The sequence below is a fragment of the Canis lupus genome, chromosome 1 (genome assembly GCF_048164855.1).
Source record: "Canis lupus baileyi chromosome 1, mCanLup2.hap1, whole genome shotgun sequence".
Lineage (NCBI taxonomy): Eukaryota > Metazoa > Chordata > Mammalia > Carnivora > Canidae > Canis > Canis lupus.
The window spans coordinates 5762763-5783901 of NC_132838.1; the positions used below are offsets into that span (position 1 = coordinate 5762763).

At 38.8% G+C, this 21139-nt stretch overlaps 1 protein-coding gene across 5 annotated transcripts in view; it reads left to right on the top strand.

Annotated features, from left to right (window-relative positions):
- Positions 1-19103, top strand: part of CYB5A (cytochrome b5 type A) — a 36106-nt gene extending 17003 nt beyond the window's left edge. The window contains exons 2-6 of one of the 5 annotated variants that reach the window (XM_072819960.1): positions 10957-11085; positions 12939-12968; positions 15919-15941; positions 16993-17027; positions 18733-19103. In XM_072819960.1, the coding sequence (XP_072676061.1) occupies positions 10957-11085; positions 12939-12968; positions 15919-15927 (168 nt within the window). In that variant the 3' untranslated portion in view covers positions 15928-15941; positions 16993-17027; positions 18733-19103. Of the gene's footprint in view, positions 1-10956; positions 11086-12938; positions 13086-15918; positions 15942-16992; positions 17028-18701 lie in introns of all 5 variants that reach the window. The other 4 variants (XR_012028023.1, XM_072819940.1, XM_072819946.1 and 1 more) reach the window with 4 other exon arrangements.
- Positions 19104-21139: the final 2036 nt, after the last annotated feature.

Below are 21139 nucleotides of genomic sequence, written 5' to 3' on the forward strand. Positions count from 1 at the left end.
GGATACATGAAACAGTCAATATTTGAGGATGAACATCGTAGCAGCAATATAGAAGATGAGTAAGACTAGGAGAGGAGTTAGGGAGAAGAGGACTAGTTTGGTGGCTAGAGCCATGAACTCCCATGAGCCCTCTTTGGTTTTACTTTCAAGAATGCAAGGCTTTCCTGTCATGTTGAACAACACCTAACATTTGACTTTGAAATTTTACAATTTGTTTTTTCAGAGTCACTAAAATGTAGGAATTCTAGGAGTTAAGGTCAAAGACTAAGCAAAAATGTTATTTTCTATCAAGCCAAAGACAGTCTCCTATATGAAATTACTTCCTTTAAAGGGGAATATAACTAGCACAAATTATTCTAAAAGTGTAATTTGTACCCATCTATATTTTCTGAATGGAGGAGCCAAGGAACTGTAAAAACAATCGCAGATACAAAGTGTAGGGATGCAGAGTGGATCTGAACTCCACTAATTTCACAAATGCGAGGAATACAATACCTTTTTAAAAAGTCTCTCTGGCTACAACTTTCGGTAGATGGTCCTCTACCTGGTGAAGATGAGTTCAAATGCGAACAAACGTTCTGATGAACTTCCCAAGACTAGTGGAGAAGTATTTTCACTCAGTAATTAGTTTTGGAATTAATAGTATTTACAGGCTGCATATTTGAATTGATTTTACATTTTCTTTCTCATTAAGATTATTGCCTTCCTGGGGAGGTGGGTGGGAGCATGGGTTAAATAAGTGATTGAGACTAAGGAGGGCAGTTGTGATGAGCCCTGGTACTGTGCTGGAGTGTTGAATCACTGTATTGTATTCTTGAAACTAATATTACACTGTATACTAACTAATTAGAATTTAAGTAAAAACAAAAAATTTCACAAATCACGTTATGGCAGAGTAAGGCTATAACGGATCTCTAGCTTAATGTTGTAACAAAAGGATGACTAATAATTAGTCATTTGAAAATATTAAGCTATTTCTAAAAATGTTTCTATTGCATGTGATAAAAGTAGAAATTCAAATTTTAAAAAAGTACTCTTAAGGAAAAAAAAATTCCTCTAAAAATAAAAAAAGATTATTACCTTCCTAATAAGAATTTATTACTTATTGAAAACATCTGTATCAGGAGAGGCATCTAAGTTTATCTTTTTTATTTTGCCAGTTTTCGTAGATGCTTTTTTTTCTATATTATTGCCATTATTTATTATATGGTGTACTGCAAAATATTAAATAGAATTGTATTACAGTTTAAAAAGTCCCCTAATTTTGCATTTATTCCTTTACTTAGCATTTCTCTTTGGCCTCATTCTAAAAAAGGATTTGTAGCTTCACTTTCATTATGTTGATGTTATAATTCTTGGCCTCCTTAACACACAAAAATAATCTAAGACTTTGCCTTCACCGACTGTACCTGGCCCCCTGATATGTTTGTACTCTTGGGCTCTGGTAAAGCACCTTATAGATTACTCTGATACTCATTTTTTTTTTTCCTGTGTATGGGAAATTGGACTTATTTTCATTTGAAAAAAGTTACATGTTTATGTGGCGTTGCATGTTGTATGTTGTATCTCTTGCTACTAGTTATTACTGAAGCAGAGAATATCCAGGGGTAAGGGGATGAGGTGTAAGAAGCAGCTCTCTAGGACTGACTTTCACTACTTGGATTGATGGTGCTGCTGTGACATCAGTAGACTATAGGAGTCTTGCCATTAGGTTTGGGTCACATCCCCCCCTTTTTTTTTTTTATTGACCTGGGGTATAAACCATTGAGCTACTTAGTGTTAAACAGACCACATGTTCTCTCAGTCAGATTATTTAGACTTTGGTTATGATTAGAGCTTATCATATGGTTTCTGAGTGGAGGCTGTTGAGTGTGGGGTTAACCCTGATAACATGGGTACCCTTCCTGAACAAAGCAATCCCAGGAGTACTTGAGCCCCAGTTCCACTGAGTGTTTTTCAGACAAATTCTTACAGTAGGATATATTTGGAAAGAGAGGTGGGTGGGGTCATGACTAGGCTGGCTCTGTAGGTGAAGAGTGACAAATCAGTCATTGCTTTAAGTGTATGAGATTTTTCTTTCTTTTCTTTTCTTTTTTTTTTAAAGTAAACTATACCCACCCACATGGGGCTCAAACTCACGACCCCAAGATCAAGAGTTGTATGCTCTACAAACTGAGCCAGCCAGGCGCCCCGAAGTGTATGGATTTTTCACAGCATATAACTCTTCAATATTTACCTGCTAATACTAGCGTGGCACTACTAATTTAAGATGAAATGAAAATCTGAGCTTGTTTCTTTTTGTTAGTATTGTGCAAAGAATTGTAAATACCGATTAATTTGTTATGGATATTTGGTGCTCAGGGAAGAAATACTGATCGAGTTTATAATATTTTCTTCTTTTTGAGCTCTTACATTTTTTATTTTTTTATTTTTTTATTTTTTAAAGGGATTTTTTTTAAATTTTTATTTATTTATGATAGTCACAGAGAGAGAGAGAGGCAGAGACATAGGCAGAGGGAGAAGCAGGCTCCATGCACCATGAGCCCGATGTGGGATTCGATCCCGGGTCTCCAGGATCGCGCCCTGGGCCAAAGGCAGGCGCCAAACCGCTGCGCCACCCAGGGATTCCCAACATTTTTTAGAAATCAGGTAATAGACCTATTAGATCGAGTGCCATTAATGAGGTATGGGTGACCTCATCCCCATCATTCATTTGGCATGTGGAGGGTTCCATTGTTGCCTGTCCTCTATTTGGGATGACCTATTCTTTCCTTGGATTTTGATACTCATTTAACACTTCTTATTTTCTGCCTTATTGGTATTCCTCTCATTTTTGTGTGTATTTGTGAGTTCCTTGACTTCGATAAATCCTTAAATTCACAAGTTCGTTAAATTCACAAGTAACATATTTCTCATGTTAAGTGTAACTGAAAAGCTTAAAAGACCACTTTAGACCTCTAGTGATTGTAAAAGGACAACAGCCATAAGCTAATTATTTGTTAAATTAATATGAATAAATTGCTTTGTGTCATACTAGTCTTTATTGCATTGTCATTATACAGACAAGGAACTTCAACATCCTTATCCTGTAATACCCTAGGGTTGGTAAAACAAGTCAGGCTTGATCCTACATCCTGCCACAACCACAGAGAAGAGTCATTTGGTCCTTGGCCATCATATCTTTTATCTTGGCCTCTCCTTGAATGAGTCAGTCGACAAAAGTTTTTTCTTCCAAGGCAGTTTGGTTTATGCTTAGCCCTTATTCTAGCCAGTGGCCCTTACCCATGAGCCTCCTCACTCTGAGAGGCAGTCCACTACCAAAGCTGTGGGGTTGCCTCTGTTGCTTGGTTTCACATATACCTACCTGTCTAATAAATATATGAATCTTTCATTGCAAATGAAATGCTTTTTCAGTTTTTACATAGGTTGTCTGTATGTCTTAAAAAAGATTTGTGCTATCTATGGCTAGAGGATCCAGTGTGGTAGCTAATGGGTGTACATGGCTTATTTACATTTAAATGTAAATTTAAATTTCTAACCCCCATTTCAAGTGTTCAGTAGCTGTGACTAGCAGCTACTATCTTGGGACACTTTAGATATAGAATATGTTCATCATTGCAAAAAATTCTATTGGGCAGTACTGGTCTGGAACAGTCACTAAAGCAGCTTTGTGAAAGCCACTTGGTTTTTGTGTGGATGGTATATTTAGTGGAACCATTTGTATTACGATTCAAAGCCATTTCTGAATTCACATCTTACTCCAAACCAAATTTCTGATGTCTGTCAACACAACCATTGTTTTATTATACTTCTTGATTTTTCTCATTTCTATTACCATTATTAACAGGTGACTTTTTTTCCAGAGTGATTTGTCACAAAGAAAGCTTTTATCACATCCCACAAGTTATAGTATTGAAATTAAGTTGAGAATTACATTTGCACTGTGCTGTGGATGCTGGGCAGTAGCTAAGTGCCTCATTTGCTCCTGACTCTTAGGGAGAGTGATTCAAATCCATGTTCAGCAGTGCTGCATATTGCTACATGTTTAGGGCCTGTTGGGTCATTATTCATGATTAGTCAGAAATGTGAGGCTGTGTCAGTGGAGGCCAAGGGATTTTTCTCTGTTGTTTCTTTAAACCTCAACTGAACTGCGTGATTCTTCAGGATTGAGCCATGTTGATTTTTCATGAACTTTTGTGTGTCCCGCACAAGGTCTTGCTCGCAGTAGATGATAAATATTTTGATTAAATAACTTAGCAGTTAACCATAAAATTATATGGTTTCTGAATGGTAAGAACTATTATCAGTTCAGGAAAAGAAGAGTGGTATGAACTAGAATAGTTGAAATGAGAATGTCATCAGCCACATAACTCTTTATATGTAATGATTCCAAAGCCAGTGTGTAACAACCTGTGCTTATCTCTGTTAATTATCCAACAATTACTTAAAATATTTCTTTGTATCTGCCATGTGCCAGGCATTGAACCTAGGTATTGAGGCAGTAGTGAGACAAAAGTCTCTGTCCTCATGAATCTTACAAATGGATATAAATATAGATTGTAATAAGTGCTGTGAAGGCGAACAAATAGGAAGTTGGCAGAGAACGTGATGTGGGGTGGGCCCTTTAGATGGGAGAATCCTTGAAGGAGTCTAAGAGGCCAACTCGAGTATGAATGAAGGATAGATGAAATCAGGTAAACATTGGGAGAGGAGCATTCTAAGCAGAGGCAGATGGGAAGGATCTGATGTGGAGAACAAGTTTAGCAAGACAGAGGGCCTGCCCCAAGACTGGCAAGAACTGAGCGAGGGAAGACTCGCTTTGCCGTCATATGAAGCTGGAAAGACTTTGGATGTTAGCAAGTTGGCCATCCTCAGTCTGTGATGCCATCCTCAGTCTGTGATGCTGTCTCTTTTCCTTTTCTATTTCCCTTTTACCTCTCCTCATCTCCACTGTCACCAGCCACCCTGGACTAGGTTAACATTAGCCCTTCCCTAGATTATCTTAATCACCTTTAAAAGTCCTCATAGTGTGACAGTGTAAGGGAGCTAATTGTAGGAGGGGCAGGAGACCAGTTAGGAGACCATTGTGGTAGTCCATGCTTTATGTTGATGGCTTGGTCTAGGGTGGCAGTGTTGGAAATGGGAAGAGGTGGTTGGATGCTGAGTATATTTTGAAGGTAGCCACCTGGGTTTGCTGGTGGGTTGGGATGGGAAAGAAAGTGGAAGAACATTTGACTTCTAGTTTTGAACCATAGCAACTGGATATGTGGTGGCACTGTTTCCTGAGAATGGAAATTCTGGAAAGCAGTGCATTTTTTTTAATCCATCTATTTATTTTAGAGAGAGAGAAAGAATGAGCAGAAAGGGCAGACGGAGAAGGAGAGAGAATCTCAAGTAAACTCCGTGTCGAGTACAGAGCCCAACACAGGGCTGGATCTCACAACCCTGAGATCATGACCTGAGCTGGAACCAAGGGTCAGACACTCAACCGGCTGTACCACCCAGCTGCCTCTGGAAAGCAGTGGATTTTGAGGGAAAGTAAAACATTTGTTTTTGTTAGGTTGTGTTTGGGATATGCATCAGATGCTGATTGAACATGTGAGGTAGCCTACTGTAGGTGGGAGGACTCACGCTCAAAGGAAGTTGGTATTTCTCAACTGCACTCACTAGGGAACAGTGATTTTCTGGATGAGAGACCAGGTGAAATCACTGAGAGAGCTAGTACAGGTAGATAATGGGAGAGTGCCAGGACTGGGCCTAGGGTGCTCCTATGTTGAGATTGGAGATGAACAGATTAGAAAGTAGTGGCCAGTCAGGTGAAAGGGAAACCAGAAGGGCCTGCTGTCTCAGCAGCCATGAAGAGCCAGCATTTCAAGAAGAAATCATTTCACTGTGCCAAGGTTGCTGAGGACTTTTATGCCATGAAAAGTAGAAAGTCAGATATAATTTCACGCCCTGGTTGCCAGCATTACTGTCCATACCACAGAAATTTACTGTGTCTTCTGAAAGTGTCCTAAGGAGTGGGACGGGACTGTAGCAATTTATGTCTTCTGGATTATGGACTCTGCCAATCTTTTATCTTTTCAAATATATTTTCCCGTACAAGACCCTTTAAGGACGTCCAGAGTGAAAGCTGTTTCCAGTTATTTCATTGGTATTCCTTGGTTTCTACCTGGGGGTTTCATATGGTGTCAGAGCAAGTATGTTTGGATAACTTGTGGAATAGAGATATTGCAGAGGTAGACAGAGGGAATTATTGGATTACCAGGTATGTGGATATAGTGAGTATGTAGAGGCACTGCTGGAACCAGTCTACAGCCAAACCTGGTCTGCTGCCAGGATTCCCATTTCCAGCAGTTGGCACCATCATCCATTTGATAGTACAATCCCCAAACCTGCATCCTCATGTTGCATCTTCTCTCTCATCCACCATCTTCATCCCACCAAGAAGTCCTTCCTCTCTTTCCTTCTGGGTCTTCCCTCATGCCATTTCATCTCCATGGCTGCTACAAGCCTGCCTTAGGCTGTCTTTGCCTAGATTATTGTAATGGCTTCACTGAGTTGTCTTCCTGAATCCTCTCCTGACCTTATATCTGTTGTTCACTCTGAAGACCAGGTTATATTTTTAATACTAAATCTACTTTTGTCACCTTCTCTTCCTAGATCTTCTCAATGGCTTCTCATTGCTTGCAGAAGAATGATCAACATCACTGAAGAGGCCTGGAGCCCTGTGTGGCTTGCCCTGCCTCTGCTGCTTCCCCTTTCTCCCTCCTCGGCCCCGTCATGGGACATTCATCCCCTGTCTCTGCCCCTCCTTGACCTTGACTCCTGCTTTGTATCTCAGCTCAGTGAAGCCACACCTGAGTTCTTTGTGTTGTAGCCTTCATGGCTCTGTGCTTTTTTGTTGCAGAACACTGGTTTTCACTTGCAGTTAGTTGTACAGTTAAATATTATTCCTGTGGGATCCCTATTAGTTTGTAAATCCCCCAGGGCATGATCTGGGGCCTTCTCTGTTCCCTGTGTCTGGCACACCTTGGTGTCTGGCACATGGAGACGCTTGGTGTGTGTATATTGAGTGGATTGACTTGAGCACATAATAATGCAAATGGAAAATGAAATCATCCTCTGGAAAAATGGGAGATTTTATGTTAGAAGTACAGCTCTCATGGAAATAGCTAGTTTTCATAGCTGCGCCCAGTTCTGTTCATCATGGGTCCTTCTTACCATCAAACCTGATGTTCCCTCTCGTGTCTCTCTTTGGGCCCTACAGCTGCTGACTGCCACCACATAGTGGGATGAATGGGGCCCTAGTGAGGTCTGCTTTATGAGGGCAGAATTCTATTACAACTTCACCAGGGTTTGTTCAGACTCTTGAGGAGAGTCTCACATCTTTTGTTACCTCTGATCTTGCCTGTGTGTGACTAGGCACTTGTTCTTTTCCGTATATCTTTCAGAAAATCACCAGATAATTTTTATCACCTAGTAGCAGTTTGTCTATTGCTTTCCTCTTCGAAGCTTTACCTTTTCTTTGAGTTTCTCTCAAATTCTAGAAACTGCCCAACAGATAGCAGTTAAGTTTTCTCAGAGCTTCTGGGTACAAAGTGTAGACATATGTCATCCCTGGGAGTAACCAAGATGGTACCAACACCAGTGTCCCCAGGTCTGACTCAAGAGTGCTGACAGGTAAGGAAATGAGTTTCCTTAAGGCTTAAAATGAGATGTGTGCATATTAATGCAGCAGCATGCATCTACTCCCAAGAGTGAAGAAAATCACCAGGTTTCAAACCATCATGATTAGACTTGATATTTTTCACAAAGTGTGTATCTCTCTCTCCACACATCATAAATATATTTCAAGGAAAATACTTAGTATTACAATAAGCAAGTCCTGTATCTTTTGCTGTCTTATAAGACAAGTTATTTTGTTCCAGGGAAAACAAAACAAAATAAAACAAAATATAACAAAACAAAACACAAAACCACCATTTAGTTAGTTTGTGTTTTTTACTATTTAAAAAAGTAGGGCAGGGCAGCCCAGGTGGCTCAGCGGTTTAGCACCGCCTTTGGCCCAGGGTGTGATCCTGGAGACCCGGGATCGAGTCCCACGTTGGGCTCCCTGCATGGAGCCTGCTTCTCCCTCTGCCTGTGTCTCTGCCTCTCTCTCTCCTTCTCTGTGTCTCTCATAAATAAATAAATAAAATCTTAAAAAAAAAAAAAAAGTAGGGCAAAGGTATTTTAGTGTCAATTCGTTCATTCTGTAATTCTTCTTAAATAGTGATCAGTGGAACCAGTGGAACCCAAGATACCTTTCTTGTTTTTCCCTGAAATAACTACGTCACAGAGATGGTTTAGGTAAAGTCTAAAGCATAGCTAGATGCACACATACGTACATGCAGAGACATACTCTTCTGTTGTCCTTGCTTGGTCAGAAATTAAGTTGAGAAGTTGCCCTTTTGTTTCAGGTTAAGATTGTCATGTTATTCTCTGTGAAATAGAATGTTTACTTTGTACATTTTAGCATTTTAAAAATCAAAATTCTCTATTTTAAAAACTTGTCTTGTTTTATGATACTTATCAAAGGCCCAAACTTGTGTTTTTTAACCTCATTTGAAAATTTTCTTTGAAGATAGGCTGTAACTGAAACTAATGATTCACTCTGGGAGATTTGTCTATGTTCACATATCCTTAATAAGAACCAAAAGTTAAGGAACTCATGAGTTCAGCCACCCACTTTGAAGGAAAACAGTCTGTGAACTTACATAATTTGTGGGTGCTGAGTAAGTTGTCATTTTATATCTCTTGTGTTTTGCTTCTGTACTCCTCAGTCCATGTCCAACAGTAAGTAGACTGTTCCAGAATCAACAAGTCATGGTTTCCATTGCCACAGTCTTTTTTTTTTTTTTAAGATTTATTTATTTATTTATGATAGACACAGAGAGAGAGAGAGAGAGAGAGAGAGAGAGGCAGAGACACAGGCAGAGGGAGAAGCAGGCTCCATGCCGGGAGCCCGATGCGGGACTCGATCCCGGGACTCCAGGATCGCACCCTGGGCCAAAGGCAGGTGCCAAACCGCTGAGCCACCCAGGGATCCCCATCCATTGCCACAGTCTTGAAGGTGCATCAGAAAACTTCAGATTGCCTTTCAGAGTAGGCAGTCAACTGCCTTTACCCTTGGTGTGACCTCTTGTGTTTGTTTAAAGTGGACTTCTGACATTCTGCGCCTCCAGTAGAAGACGTTTAAATAAATCTGGAAATTCCTGCAGAATAAAGCATTACATAGCTATTTAAAAAGTCATTTTGAGGGACGCCTGAGTGGCTCAGTGGTTAAAGCATCTGCCTTTGGCTCAGGGCCTGATCCCAGGGTCCTGGGATCAAGTCCCACATCTGGCTCCCTACATGGAGCCTGCTTCTGCCTCTGCCTCTCTATCTCTCTGTGTCACTCCTAATAAATAAATAAAAATCTTTAAGAAAAAAAAAAGTCATTTTGAGGAAAGATGCCTGATGACGTTGAAAAATATTTTTTTTGACGTTGAAAAATATTTAATGAAAATGCTAAACAGTGTTTATTCGTTAATCTGTGTCAGACACCTATATTAAAGCATTTACTCTTTAAAAATTTTATGGGATAAAAACCATTATTTTCCTAAGTTCACATAGTAGAAGTAAGTAACCACTAGCGTTACTGTCTCTGTCATGTATTATAATCTGTTTTTAATCTAACAAAACCATATGTCTAAGGTAATGATCTCAGTTTTCCTTTAAAAATTGTTCACATATGTACGTGTGTGTATCCAGCCCTATTGAGAAGCAGGGCCATAGGTGATTTCTGCGATGTTTATTCTTTCCTGGTATTTTGCAGTTTTACTATAATATAATGGATAACTTTTATAATAGAGGGGGAAAATAACAAGTAGATTTCTATAGCAGTAGATATATTTAAACAAAGTAGGAGGGGAAACGGATTTCAAAACAGAATAATTGTCCACCTTTCTCTGGAATTGTTCTGTTTAGTTATTGGACATGTACTTTTAAAGGTGATTTGCTTAAGGGCAGGGTAAATTTGATCTAAGGAAATAGTGAGGCTCAATTAAGGTTTTTCTCCCCCATACATATATTTAAGGTGATATAACCAACCACTTAACTTTCTTTTCACTTGCTTGAGGGCTCCGTTCCTTGCCTGAGGATCTCTGGACTTCATCTGTGTCTGTGCCTGGGCCCCTCTTGTCAGTCCTCCTCCCTGCATTGTGACCATCTGTTTTTTTTTTTTTCCTGATTAAAGTAGCTAAGAGCACTAAAATATTTCCTTTCCACAAGGGCTTTCCCCCCAAGCCCCAGTGGAGTGTGCTGCTCTTTCTCCCTCGCCTCCCTTGTCCACATCAATAATTTGTCCCTATAGCAAGCAGCTTGAGCAAGTCACTGCTGCACCTGCTTGCTTTCCTTTTTCTTCCTTCTGGAAAGTGAGTTCTTTTGGAGGCAGGGGATGCTCTTGCCTGTCCAACAGGCTATATACGCTGCCTGTACTTGGCTGGCAGACAGGGTGCTTTTCAGAGGTGAGTTATCACACAGTTTCCACCGAAGGCATAGTTGTGTAAGTCCACACTTAGACCAAAGAAGTCAAAGATCAGGGTAAAGGTCAAGAAAAACAATGCTGAGTTTATGGAAAAGCGAAGAAGACATTCCCCAAAGATTAAGAATCTGTTATCTAATGCTTTACTACCATAAGAGTAGTCTAGGGAGATGAACGTCTTGATTATTGGAGAAAGAGTCTAATGAACTTTCAAGAAGGAAATTGAATACAAAAGAGTATACTGTTTTCATCTGTATTATGGAGGAGTTGTACTCACACATTGTCATCTGCCACTTCTAGAGTAGCAATTTGGTTAAAGAAACTGGTCACTTCCTTTTAGATCATTTGCCTGGAAAAGTATTTATTTTTTGTATCTGTCCTTCAAACAGCATCCTGGTGGGGAAGAAGTATTAAGGGAACAAGCTGGAGGGGATGCTACTGAAAATTTCGAGGACGTGGGGCACTCTACAGATGCCAGAGAATTGTCCAAAACATTCATTATTGGGGAACTTCATCCGGTGAGTATCTCATTGGGGGCCTTCTCTTTAAGGCTGTGGGTTGACCTTGCTCAAAACTGTAGACTTGCATATCACATAGTTGAAGCAGAAGTAAAGCAAAAACAATTCCTCCTGATTTTATAGCACCATTCTTGTAATAAAAAAAATCAACCAGAAATTTCTTTGTATTTCCCTGGTTGCAGTTTTCACTGGCACTCAGAGTAAGGACTCTGTAACCCAAGGCCGTGGTAGGGGGACAGAGCCTCTCAGACTGTGAAGTGTCACCAAGCAACAGATTTTAGAAGAGGGGGTTCTTTAACCCAGGATAGGTTTTTTTTTTTTTTTTTTTTTTTAATTTTTTGACTAAAATATTTTACTTAAGAAAATCCCTTCTACTGTCATTAGTTTGAGGATATTTTAATTTAAAAAAAAACTGATTTAAAAAAAATTTTAAACCACTTCTGTTAAATGAACAGATAAATAAACTCTGCCTTTTGTAAAACCTACACATTCTCCTCACTCTTCTCATTCTACCCCAGATCGTTGAGAACATCACCTTTGGTGCCAGTCTCTAGACTAACTTTGGGAAAATGCTGGCCTAATTTAGCTTTTATATAAACCTGGGGCTGTAATGTGAATTTAGGCCCTTCTGTGGCAATTCTGACTGACCATATAAAACTTTGCTAATCTGTCAATGGGAAGTTATCAGGAATGTAGCTGAACACTTGGGAAGAGGTAGTGGAGTGCTCCACACAGTGAATCCTATGCTATGCATTCAGCTTTTTCTCACCTCTAGAGAGCACCTGGGCCTCTCAGCAGGGTTGCACCATCTCAGTCTTCTGTCTGCCTCACAGCTCCTGTTGCTTCACTGGGAGCAAGCCAGAGTGGGTAGCGATCCTGTTAGAAGCGGCCTAACAAGAATTAGCATAGGCATGTGGCCTCAGCTCAAGTAGGCACTCTGAGAAACCACTGAAAAACAAAAACCTGTATGAAAAGTTTTGTTGGTTAATGGTTTTTACAATGACCGTGAATGAAGGAAAGCTTAAAGTACACTTTTTATTGAAGGCCTGAAAATAGGAAACCTGTTTCAGAGCAATTTCCATTGAATGGTGGTGGGGTAGGTTGTTTGGTGGTAGGGAGGTGATACTCTGAAAGAATAAGCTTCACTTACCTGGAGAGTTTATTCACCCACCTATTTTCATCTTCCTCTTCATACTTAACTGAAGTGAAGTAGTTTTATGGTAACCAGGGAGGCCTTCCCTTAAAATGTTTGATTGTATCCTTATTCTTTCCTTTCCAAACCTGTGGGTGTAGAACATGTGGGTTTTCAGGCTGTGACTACAGCATTCTGCATCATCTCCCTACTGGGATCCCCTGTGGTCACCTTCAGGTGACCCTTAATTTGGACTACTTCAACCAGAGGTTTTAAGAAAATTACAACCCTGCAGTTGGGAGATTGCAGGAATTCACTCAGGATATCACACCCAAGTACACACATACAGCTATACACCTATACATACACTCATTTTAGAGGATAGGAGGGAAGAATCTCAGCTGATCCCTGAATTAAAGTTCAAAATCCAAGTCTAATAAATGTATATGCACATCAACATATACATATGATTATCATGGATGATATTCTAAACTTTGGGACTCTAGATTGAAAATTAATCACTTAATCAGCTATTAATTTTTACAGTCAAGTCAGATGGATCAAACTTTTTGATTAACAACCTAGATAGATGAACCCAAAATATTAATTACTGAATATAATTAAAAAAAAAACTCAATGAAAACAAGTGCTTTGGACATTGTACTTTTGGAAATGTTCTTTCATTCTGTAATGTGCCTTTTTTTTTTTTTTTTAATTGCAGGATGACAGAGCAAAGATAAACAAGCCTTCGGTAAGTGTGTCATCTCAAGTGTCTCAGTGGCTGTGTCTGTCTTCACTGTATTTCATACCTGTCAAACTGGAGGACAGAAATCTTTTACCTATTTGAGGCCAGCATAGGTCCCTCTAGGTAAGATGAATATGTAACCTGTTGGCTCAGCAAAATACTTTGTAGATAGACCACCCATTGTGTTTCATTCAGACAGCTTGTGTGTTCTCTTTGTAAGACTCTCAATACATAATTTTTTTCATCATAATTATTAGTAGATACCTTATGAAGAGCTACTTGTATAAGTAGTACTGTGCTGCTAATCTCAAAGATTTGACACAGGCCTTATTTTCAGAGAACTTAAAATCTGATTGAGCAGGGGTCTGAATACTTGAACCTTAGAGGACACTACCCATGTCGTCTTCATCCACTTGGGACATAATAGGTATTAAATAAGTATTTGTTGGGTGAATGTAATGTTAATCAAACTAAATGATAATTTTTTGATGCATTTTTCATTAGGAAAGGAAAATATATTCTACTAATACTTATTTTATGCCCTGGCTCACTAGCCCTTCCCTCTGAGTTGGTCATCACTTATGTTTGAAGATAAATCCCTAGTAAGAATTGATGACAACCAGAGCCCCTGAAAGTACAAGCAGACAGAATAGTTACTGGCCTATAATTAAAGGAGGAAAGTTTTGCTTAAACCACAGAAAGGAAGGATAATTTTTCCATTTTGGTTTCTGCTCTTTTATTAGAGCCCAAAAGTGAGACTACATAAGGCTTGTAGGAAGAACTGGTGAACTCATTTACTAGCTGCTGTTGACAAGACATTGTCTTTAATCCACAGCAAAATCAAAGCAGTAAATCCAATAGTGCATAAAGGCCGTGCTTACCTTCATACCTCAGACAGTGCAATAAGTCTTGCGTAATACTATTTCCTACAAAGCAATTTCATTTCTATCTTCTCTTCTCCCTATTCAGAAAGTTCAGTGTTGGTGATTGGAGTACTTTGGGAAGATAAAAAATGGACTTCCAGAATTTGAATTGCCTCTGTAATAGTTGCTCAGTCTTTGCTGTTGGTTCATAAGACATTAGCACCTTTTTTGAGGGTACTTTTGGGATAACTGAAATCCTGTGATGCATATAGTTTTTGCTTTTTCTCCACAGTCAGGGAAAAAGTATATATTTTTTCCTATTAGGTGTTTAGAATGTTAATAATTTTGGTGCAAATCATTTAGTTATAAAATAAAGATTTTGTTAGGTTCATTACATTAACTTAGATTTAATAATGTAGGTCCAACCATATCTCGAATTTTGATATCTACAAACAGAAATTAGGGCTGAGATGGTAAGCAGGTCTCCTACCATACTGTTACATTTCTGAAAGACAGACCCTTTCCTCTTTTAGAACATATATGACTTTGCTTATGTGAGCAGAAGTGGAGAAAGGCAGGACAAGAACTCAAACTTTCTTTCTTAGAGGCCGTAAGCAAATACAGTGAAAGAAAATACATGACCACTTTTTTGAATTTATCTTTCTTATGCTTCTACTTTGCCAGAAGATAGTGTCCTTAGATAATTTATTTTGTTGTGTCTCTGTATAACCATCTGTCTATCTCCAGGCTGGTAAGTGTACGCTGTGGTCTGAATTTTTTAAATATTGCCACATAAAATATCTAGTTGAATTGTGAAATATGAAGCAACAAAGATTATTATGCCCAAAGGAAAACATGGTGTTTAGTTGCCAAAAAGTAAGGTATTTGTAGACCAAGAAATGATGCATTTTTAAATAAATTTGTATCTATCAGATTTGCTTACATGGAGGGTATCAGTATTATCAGTACTTTTTCTTGGTTGTGGTTTTCAAATCATTGCTGTTTAAGTGACTTTATTTGGTTCTTATGAAAACCCTGTGGGATCCATAGACCTTCCAGGGAAGGTGTAAAAACAGTGAAGTTCAGACCTTGTTACAGGTCACACTGCAGAGCCATGGCAAGGACCCGTCTCATGTTTGGCAGATGTAGTCTCTTAAGCTTCTCCTGAAGGCTCTATACCCCAAAGGCATCAGTGTCCCTAGTATTTTTAGGAAAGCCTTCTAATTAGGGAATATGCTAAAGTAGATGAATGTATAAATGAGATTATTTTGATTTGCAGAAACTTGATGTACTTTGCATGATTTTATGTACAGCTTCTCATGTCCTGATGGAATTAGTAATCATTCCTCTGTGAAATTGAACCCTTCAGGGTCATGAAGTGAACAGGTAGCAGAGCCTGTAATAAAAACCATAGTCTTTTCTCTGCCAGTTGGTTTTTGACATATTTGTTAGTTAAACACAGAAACCCAATTTAGGCCCCTTAGACCACTGGACAGGCGAGACCGTTTCATTTTCCTTTTTCATCAGTGTGGTAAGTGGTTATTTAAACTTGCTTAACTCTCAGGCACTTTTAGGTTAAGAGCCTAACATAATAAACACTCAGAAATGTATATAATTTTTTAAAGTGCAACTCTTTAGAAGATCATGATTGCTGGTGGCAATGGTGCCCTAAGAGTTGTAGCATTAACACACAGGACAGTGATGGAGGAGGAGGGACAGGCCAGCCTAGTTTCCCTAGAGTTGTCAGTATGTTTGTAAAATGCACGTGCTTGGTATAACAAAATAACAGATACGTGTTTGTGTTGTTTACTATTCTGGGCTTAACTTTCTACTGTAACAGTAATATTTTACCTTCAATGAACTGTTGTGCTCCAGTTGCTGAACTTATGTCTTCTAATAGCTGAATAATCATTTTGCATAGTCCAGTGACTTCTGGTAATCTTTGTTAATTTTATTCATATATACAAAATTAGAAAAATAATCTTGCAGTAGTTATGAATACTTTTTGTAGTCGCTAAGATTTAACATTGCTTGAAAAGATAATAAATGTGTGTTTTCTTTTTAAATGATTTATTTCCCCCCCACTGTGTCAGGAATCTTAAAGGCCATTTTCCAGGTTTGTGGGTCTCCTAACTGATTTGCTTGCTCTTCCCTAACAGTTTTCTGCTTTTTCATGGGGTTTCTCTAATGTGCTGCCTCACTGTGTGTGTAGCTTTGCCTCATCGCAGAGTGTGGATTGTTTTGCTAACGGCTTATCATGTGCTTTGGGAAACTGCAGAGATGAGCTCTCTGATGGAGCTACCTTACTTACTGCTATCTCTGAGGCACTAATACTTTCGCGGGTGTGAAATTTCAAAGAATGCTTAAGTTTTCAATCCCAGAAAAGTTTATTTTTCCTTAGGCCTTCATCATTCAGCTGTTTGGGGAACTATGTATTTTTCTAGAGCCAAAATTAGTTCATTTTCATGGTACTGACAGAACTTCTCTCAAAGTTCTGGAAGGCATAATAGGCCAACTGTGAAAGACCCCAGCACATGCACAGGGCATCTTTATTTGGAGGTTTCTTGGCTGGTGACTGTGTGAGGTCAGTCCCTGAAGCCTCCACGTTTTTGAACTTCTTGTCAGAGTTAGAAAAGGCCAGGAAAGGTGTTGAACCAGAGTGTGATAATTTTCATGACAGTTCTTATTTTTCTTTTTTTGATTGTCATGTCTTTTTAACACAATTTGGATACACTTTTACTTCATATAAAATTTAAACGAAATAACTGATTTTATTGAATGTTTCATTCATCCTTTTAGAGAATCAAACTTTTCTTCCTAAAGGTAGTGTTGGGGTTGAGTCTATGTACATGATCTTTGTCTTCAGTTTCTACATTATTCAGATGTGTACTGTGTTGAGGATATTTTATGTAGCCTATTTTTAACTTTTTTCAAATTATCTAGGTTATGTTTGTAAGCGATTTAAATACAGAATTCTTAAAAAACATTTTTCTGAAAAAATGGTGAAATTAGACATTTTAGTGAAAAGTTTATGATGTAATTTTCCCTTTCAATGTGTTTTGGAGAATAGTGAAAAAAATATTGTGGTCTTATTTTAAAATGTTCTTAGTCAATTGAATAAATGTTTAGATGTTCCCTTTAAATTTACTTTTTCTCTTGTATTTCAGGAAACTCTCATTACTACTGTTGATTCTAATTCCAGGTATGTGGTAGTTTTCACTTAAAGTAACTATGATCAGAAAGCCTGCTGAATCAGGGAGGGATTAGGGCCCCTCCCCCATCTGACCCATCTGAGGCTCAGGCTTTCACTGCCCCCCTCAGTGGACATCCCAGGGACATCTCCACTTGGTGCCCAGGTGACTCAGGACGCCCCCTCCTCAACTGTCAGCTCAGACTCTGGACACTCTTCAGAACAACCCCAAATCTCGCCCTCCAGCTGCATCCACCCTATAGAATACACAGAATAAGTTGGGTCTCCCTTTCTCCAGGGTAGTCCTGTGGCCTGCACAATCTTTGATTGTCTAGGCAAACATCCTTTCTATTCAGTATATGATCCATTTCTTATATTGTAGTGATCGTCTCTTCCTAAGCATGGCTCAGTGTTCCTCTAGGTGTAACAATAATCTCTCATTCTGGGACTGGATTTCTGTGTTACAGTCCAAGATCTATTACATTTGTGTCAGCTCTACCATATTGACCTGTATAATTGGCATTTATCTGTCTAGTAGATAAAGATACTTGGCTCCAAGCTCAAAACCACATGTTTATGCCTATTTTATTTTACCCTGTCAAATATAACTGCCCAGTCTCTTGGTGTTCTGGTACATTCCCTGCCTTCAGGCAGTAGTACTTTGCCGTATGTTTCATTGACAGGTCAGTTTTCTGACCTGTCAGAACCTCACCAAGATGAAAGTTACATTTGCAGTTTAAATCTTTTTATTGAACTTAATTTTTGTATGAGTTGATATGTGAAGAGTATTAAAAGATAGAAAGTTTATGACAGAACATAATTGTCTTTATAGGTATTACCTGGTCTAATTCATATTTTACAACCTACAAATTTTGTTTTCTAAGAAATTATAGATTCATAGTTAAATTGAAGATATTCTAGCTTTGTCCCTGGTTTGATCTGCGATCTGTCATTTATAGTGAATTAAAAAACTATGCACTATTCATTTATAGTGAATTAAAAAACAGGCCTGAAACAGTGTGCAAATTAGGCATTTTTCTGAGTTTATACCTTTGAGCCTCAGATTAAGTAGTTTGGGCATGCTCTTGATTTGTTAAATCTGCTGTGCATGTGTAACTATTAGATTTTCAAAACAGAATCATGGAACATAGAGCTGTGGTGCTCATAGCAACCTTAATAATCCTGTGGCTCAAATTCCTTAACTTCATAGTCTCTGAGATGTGCTTTTCTCTTGGTTATAGAGCCTGCTGATGGCTGTCCCAAAATAAGAACCTTGATTTCCTTGTTCTCAGTTCAGTGCTATTTTAAATTCTTAATGTCTGTAAATAGAATAGAAACTGTAAGGAATATTTGCTTTTGTGAACTAATGATACCTTGTAACCCAGAGTTTATGTCCTTAGATAAGTCACTATTCATAGGTAGCATCTGTTGGGGGAGTGATTCATAGCTCTTTGTATAAGTCTATTTATAGAAATAGATTTACGTGGATTGAGGTTGGGGGTCATTAATTTTCTTATAAAGCTAGAACAGTTGCTGGTATAGTAAAGCATGTGTTGCACTCACGTCGCTTTTAACAACTCAGAGTTGACTTTTCATCTAGGTAGATTACAAAGATAATAAAAACCTGCCATGTTGATTTTTGGTAATTAGAAGTAGCCGAGGTTTTGAGTCCTGTGTGTCAAACAGCTGTACAAACATCATTGCTGTTTCTTTCCAGCTGGTGGACCAACTGGGTGATCCCAGCCATCTCAGCACTGGTGGTAGCCCTGATGTATCACTTCTACACAGCGGAAGATTAAACACATTCTCAGAAGCCAGTGAAAGAAAAGACTGCTTTGCACCGGGGAGAAAGAAGCCAATGTTAACTGCTTCAACTGACAGAAACTTTCACCCAAAAAATAATTTTAATACACCAGTTTCCCTTTCTCCTACTTTGAATCAAACCAAAAGAGAACTCTTCTGTTCTTTCTACTCCTGAACTCTTAGAATGTGCCTTTTGTTCATCAACTTTTTTTGATGTTCCATCACTACGTAATTTACTTATTATAGGCGTGATATTTTAAAAATATATCTGGCTTTTAAAATATACCACCCTGTTTGCCCGTCTATATATAATTGTCCTAAACATTTAGAATCTGATTATTTAGCAGAGTCATTCAGTTTGCTAATCATTCAGACCCAAGTAGTCTATATGACGTGAGGAGGGGAATGTCCTTAGATCTCTCCTTCACATCTCCCTGAGCAATTCAGTACCTGCCTGCCCCAGCATAGTTTCCTTTCCCAGGGAATTAAGAAAAGCTCAGAAATGAAAGATTTCTAATTGTTCTACGTGAAATAGATGACAAAAAGAGAAGGTGGCCTGTAGGACCTATGAAAAAGATCTCATCTCTTTTTTGATTAAAAAATACAGTCAAAAGAAAACCTCACAACTGTGAGAGGACATTTTAGCTGTCCCTTCTCACAGACTAAAGATTTACTGAAGAGATACTTAAAGTCTAAAAAAATTCCTCATTCAGAGGCAAAAACTGTTTATATACTCATTAAGGAAATGTTGATTTCCTATTTTGCAAAAACAAAATTTGAGAGAGATAACGGGACATTTGGAATCTGATTTTTGAAGAAATTTAGCTGGTAATGAACCATGAGGAATTCTAGTATGACTCTGCTCATTTTTTCTTTGGAGTTCCAGTAGGTTAATTCTGTCATTTTTGTTTGTTATTCTCTGCCCCATGCTTTTTTTTCTTCTAAATGTGGAAACTTAAAGGATGAATTAGATTCTAAGTACTTTGCAGTTAATGTATGACTATGCAAGTTTCCATTGGCCTTCTAACCACCTGATAAGCAATAGAGTTCTTCAGAAATAACAAACACATTGGAAAGGAATTTTTAAATTACAGAGTATTGTTTAAAAAGAGGCAACAAACTCAAAATTGAGTCACTTGTGCTAAGCCCATGTCACCAAACCAAGACTGATTGCAGTTTCAGTCTCTCCCAAGAGTGGAATCTTAAGCCAGTCAGTCTCGAATGATCTGGTCAGCACTAGTGGAATAATCCCCAGGAGACACCCTCCCAAACCCATGACCCCTCAAAGGAAGGTGATTTTGCCTGTAACAATCAGCTCTGCTAAAATAATTTCCTTGTCCCACCTCTTTCTGCCCATAGAAGTTTTCCATTTTGTACAGCTCTTTGGAACTTCTTTCTCTTTGCCAGATAGGATATTGCCCGATCTATGAATTGTTGAATAAAACTGATAAGATCTTTAAATTTTATTCAGATGAATTTTGGACTTTAACAGATTGGGTGGCAGTGATGAGATCTGAAGGAAGCTTCTGACAGCCTTGGGGGGTAACGAGAAACACAGGCATGGTACCCCACGAACTGCATTCTCTGTGTTTCTCATCGTTTCCAAGGGCCATGGGCAAGTTCCTCTCAGCTCTGAGCTCTGCCTTCTTTGTGTCAAGCTCCTGACCTAATTGGCTTTACAAGGGTTCATTTGATTTCAGTCCCTGATTTCATGTTGAGAACTGCTGGCAGTCCAGTCTGCAGTTTTCCATCTGATCGGAATCCTTAGCTGTTGGTTAAGTCTCCAATTCCATGTTGCCCCTGGTTTAGTCCACAGTTCTCCATTTGTTTGGTTTAGTCCTGTCCCCAGTCCCATGCTGGGAATTGCTGGTGGTTGCCAACTGGGGTCAAACTGAGTGTGACTTAAGCTGGCCTGGATCCAGCGTGTTTTGTGTAGTTAAAGGCTATTGCTACTGGGGTCTTGGAAGCCAAAAGCTGCTTGATTGTTGAGTATAGGTTGAACATTTAAAAGCTGTTAGAATGCTTGCCACCCAACTTTATCCATAAGTTGGTCACACAACAGGTCAGATTGACATTAGGTCACCCGCCAACCACAAGAAAGTCTCCATGCAGTAAGGTACACTGTAAAACCCACACAATCTGCAATCCACGGACACATCCCCTTAGGTATTGGTTTGGCTCCAAAAGACACAAAGCCTTAGCTCAGAGTTGAGCACGCCACCTTTTGATACAACTGCTTATTTGATGTCTAAGAACTGCGGTCCCGGAAGCTGTAGATATTTACAACAAAGTTTTACTAAATAGGATCTGGAATTATAATG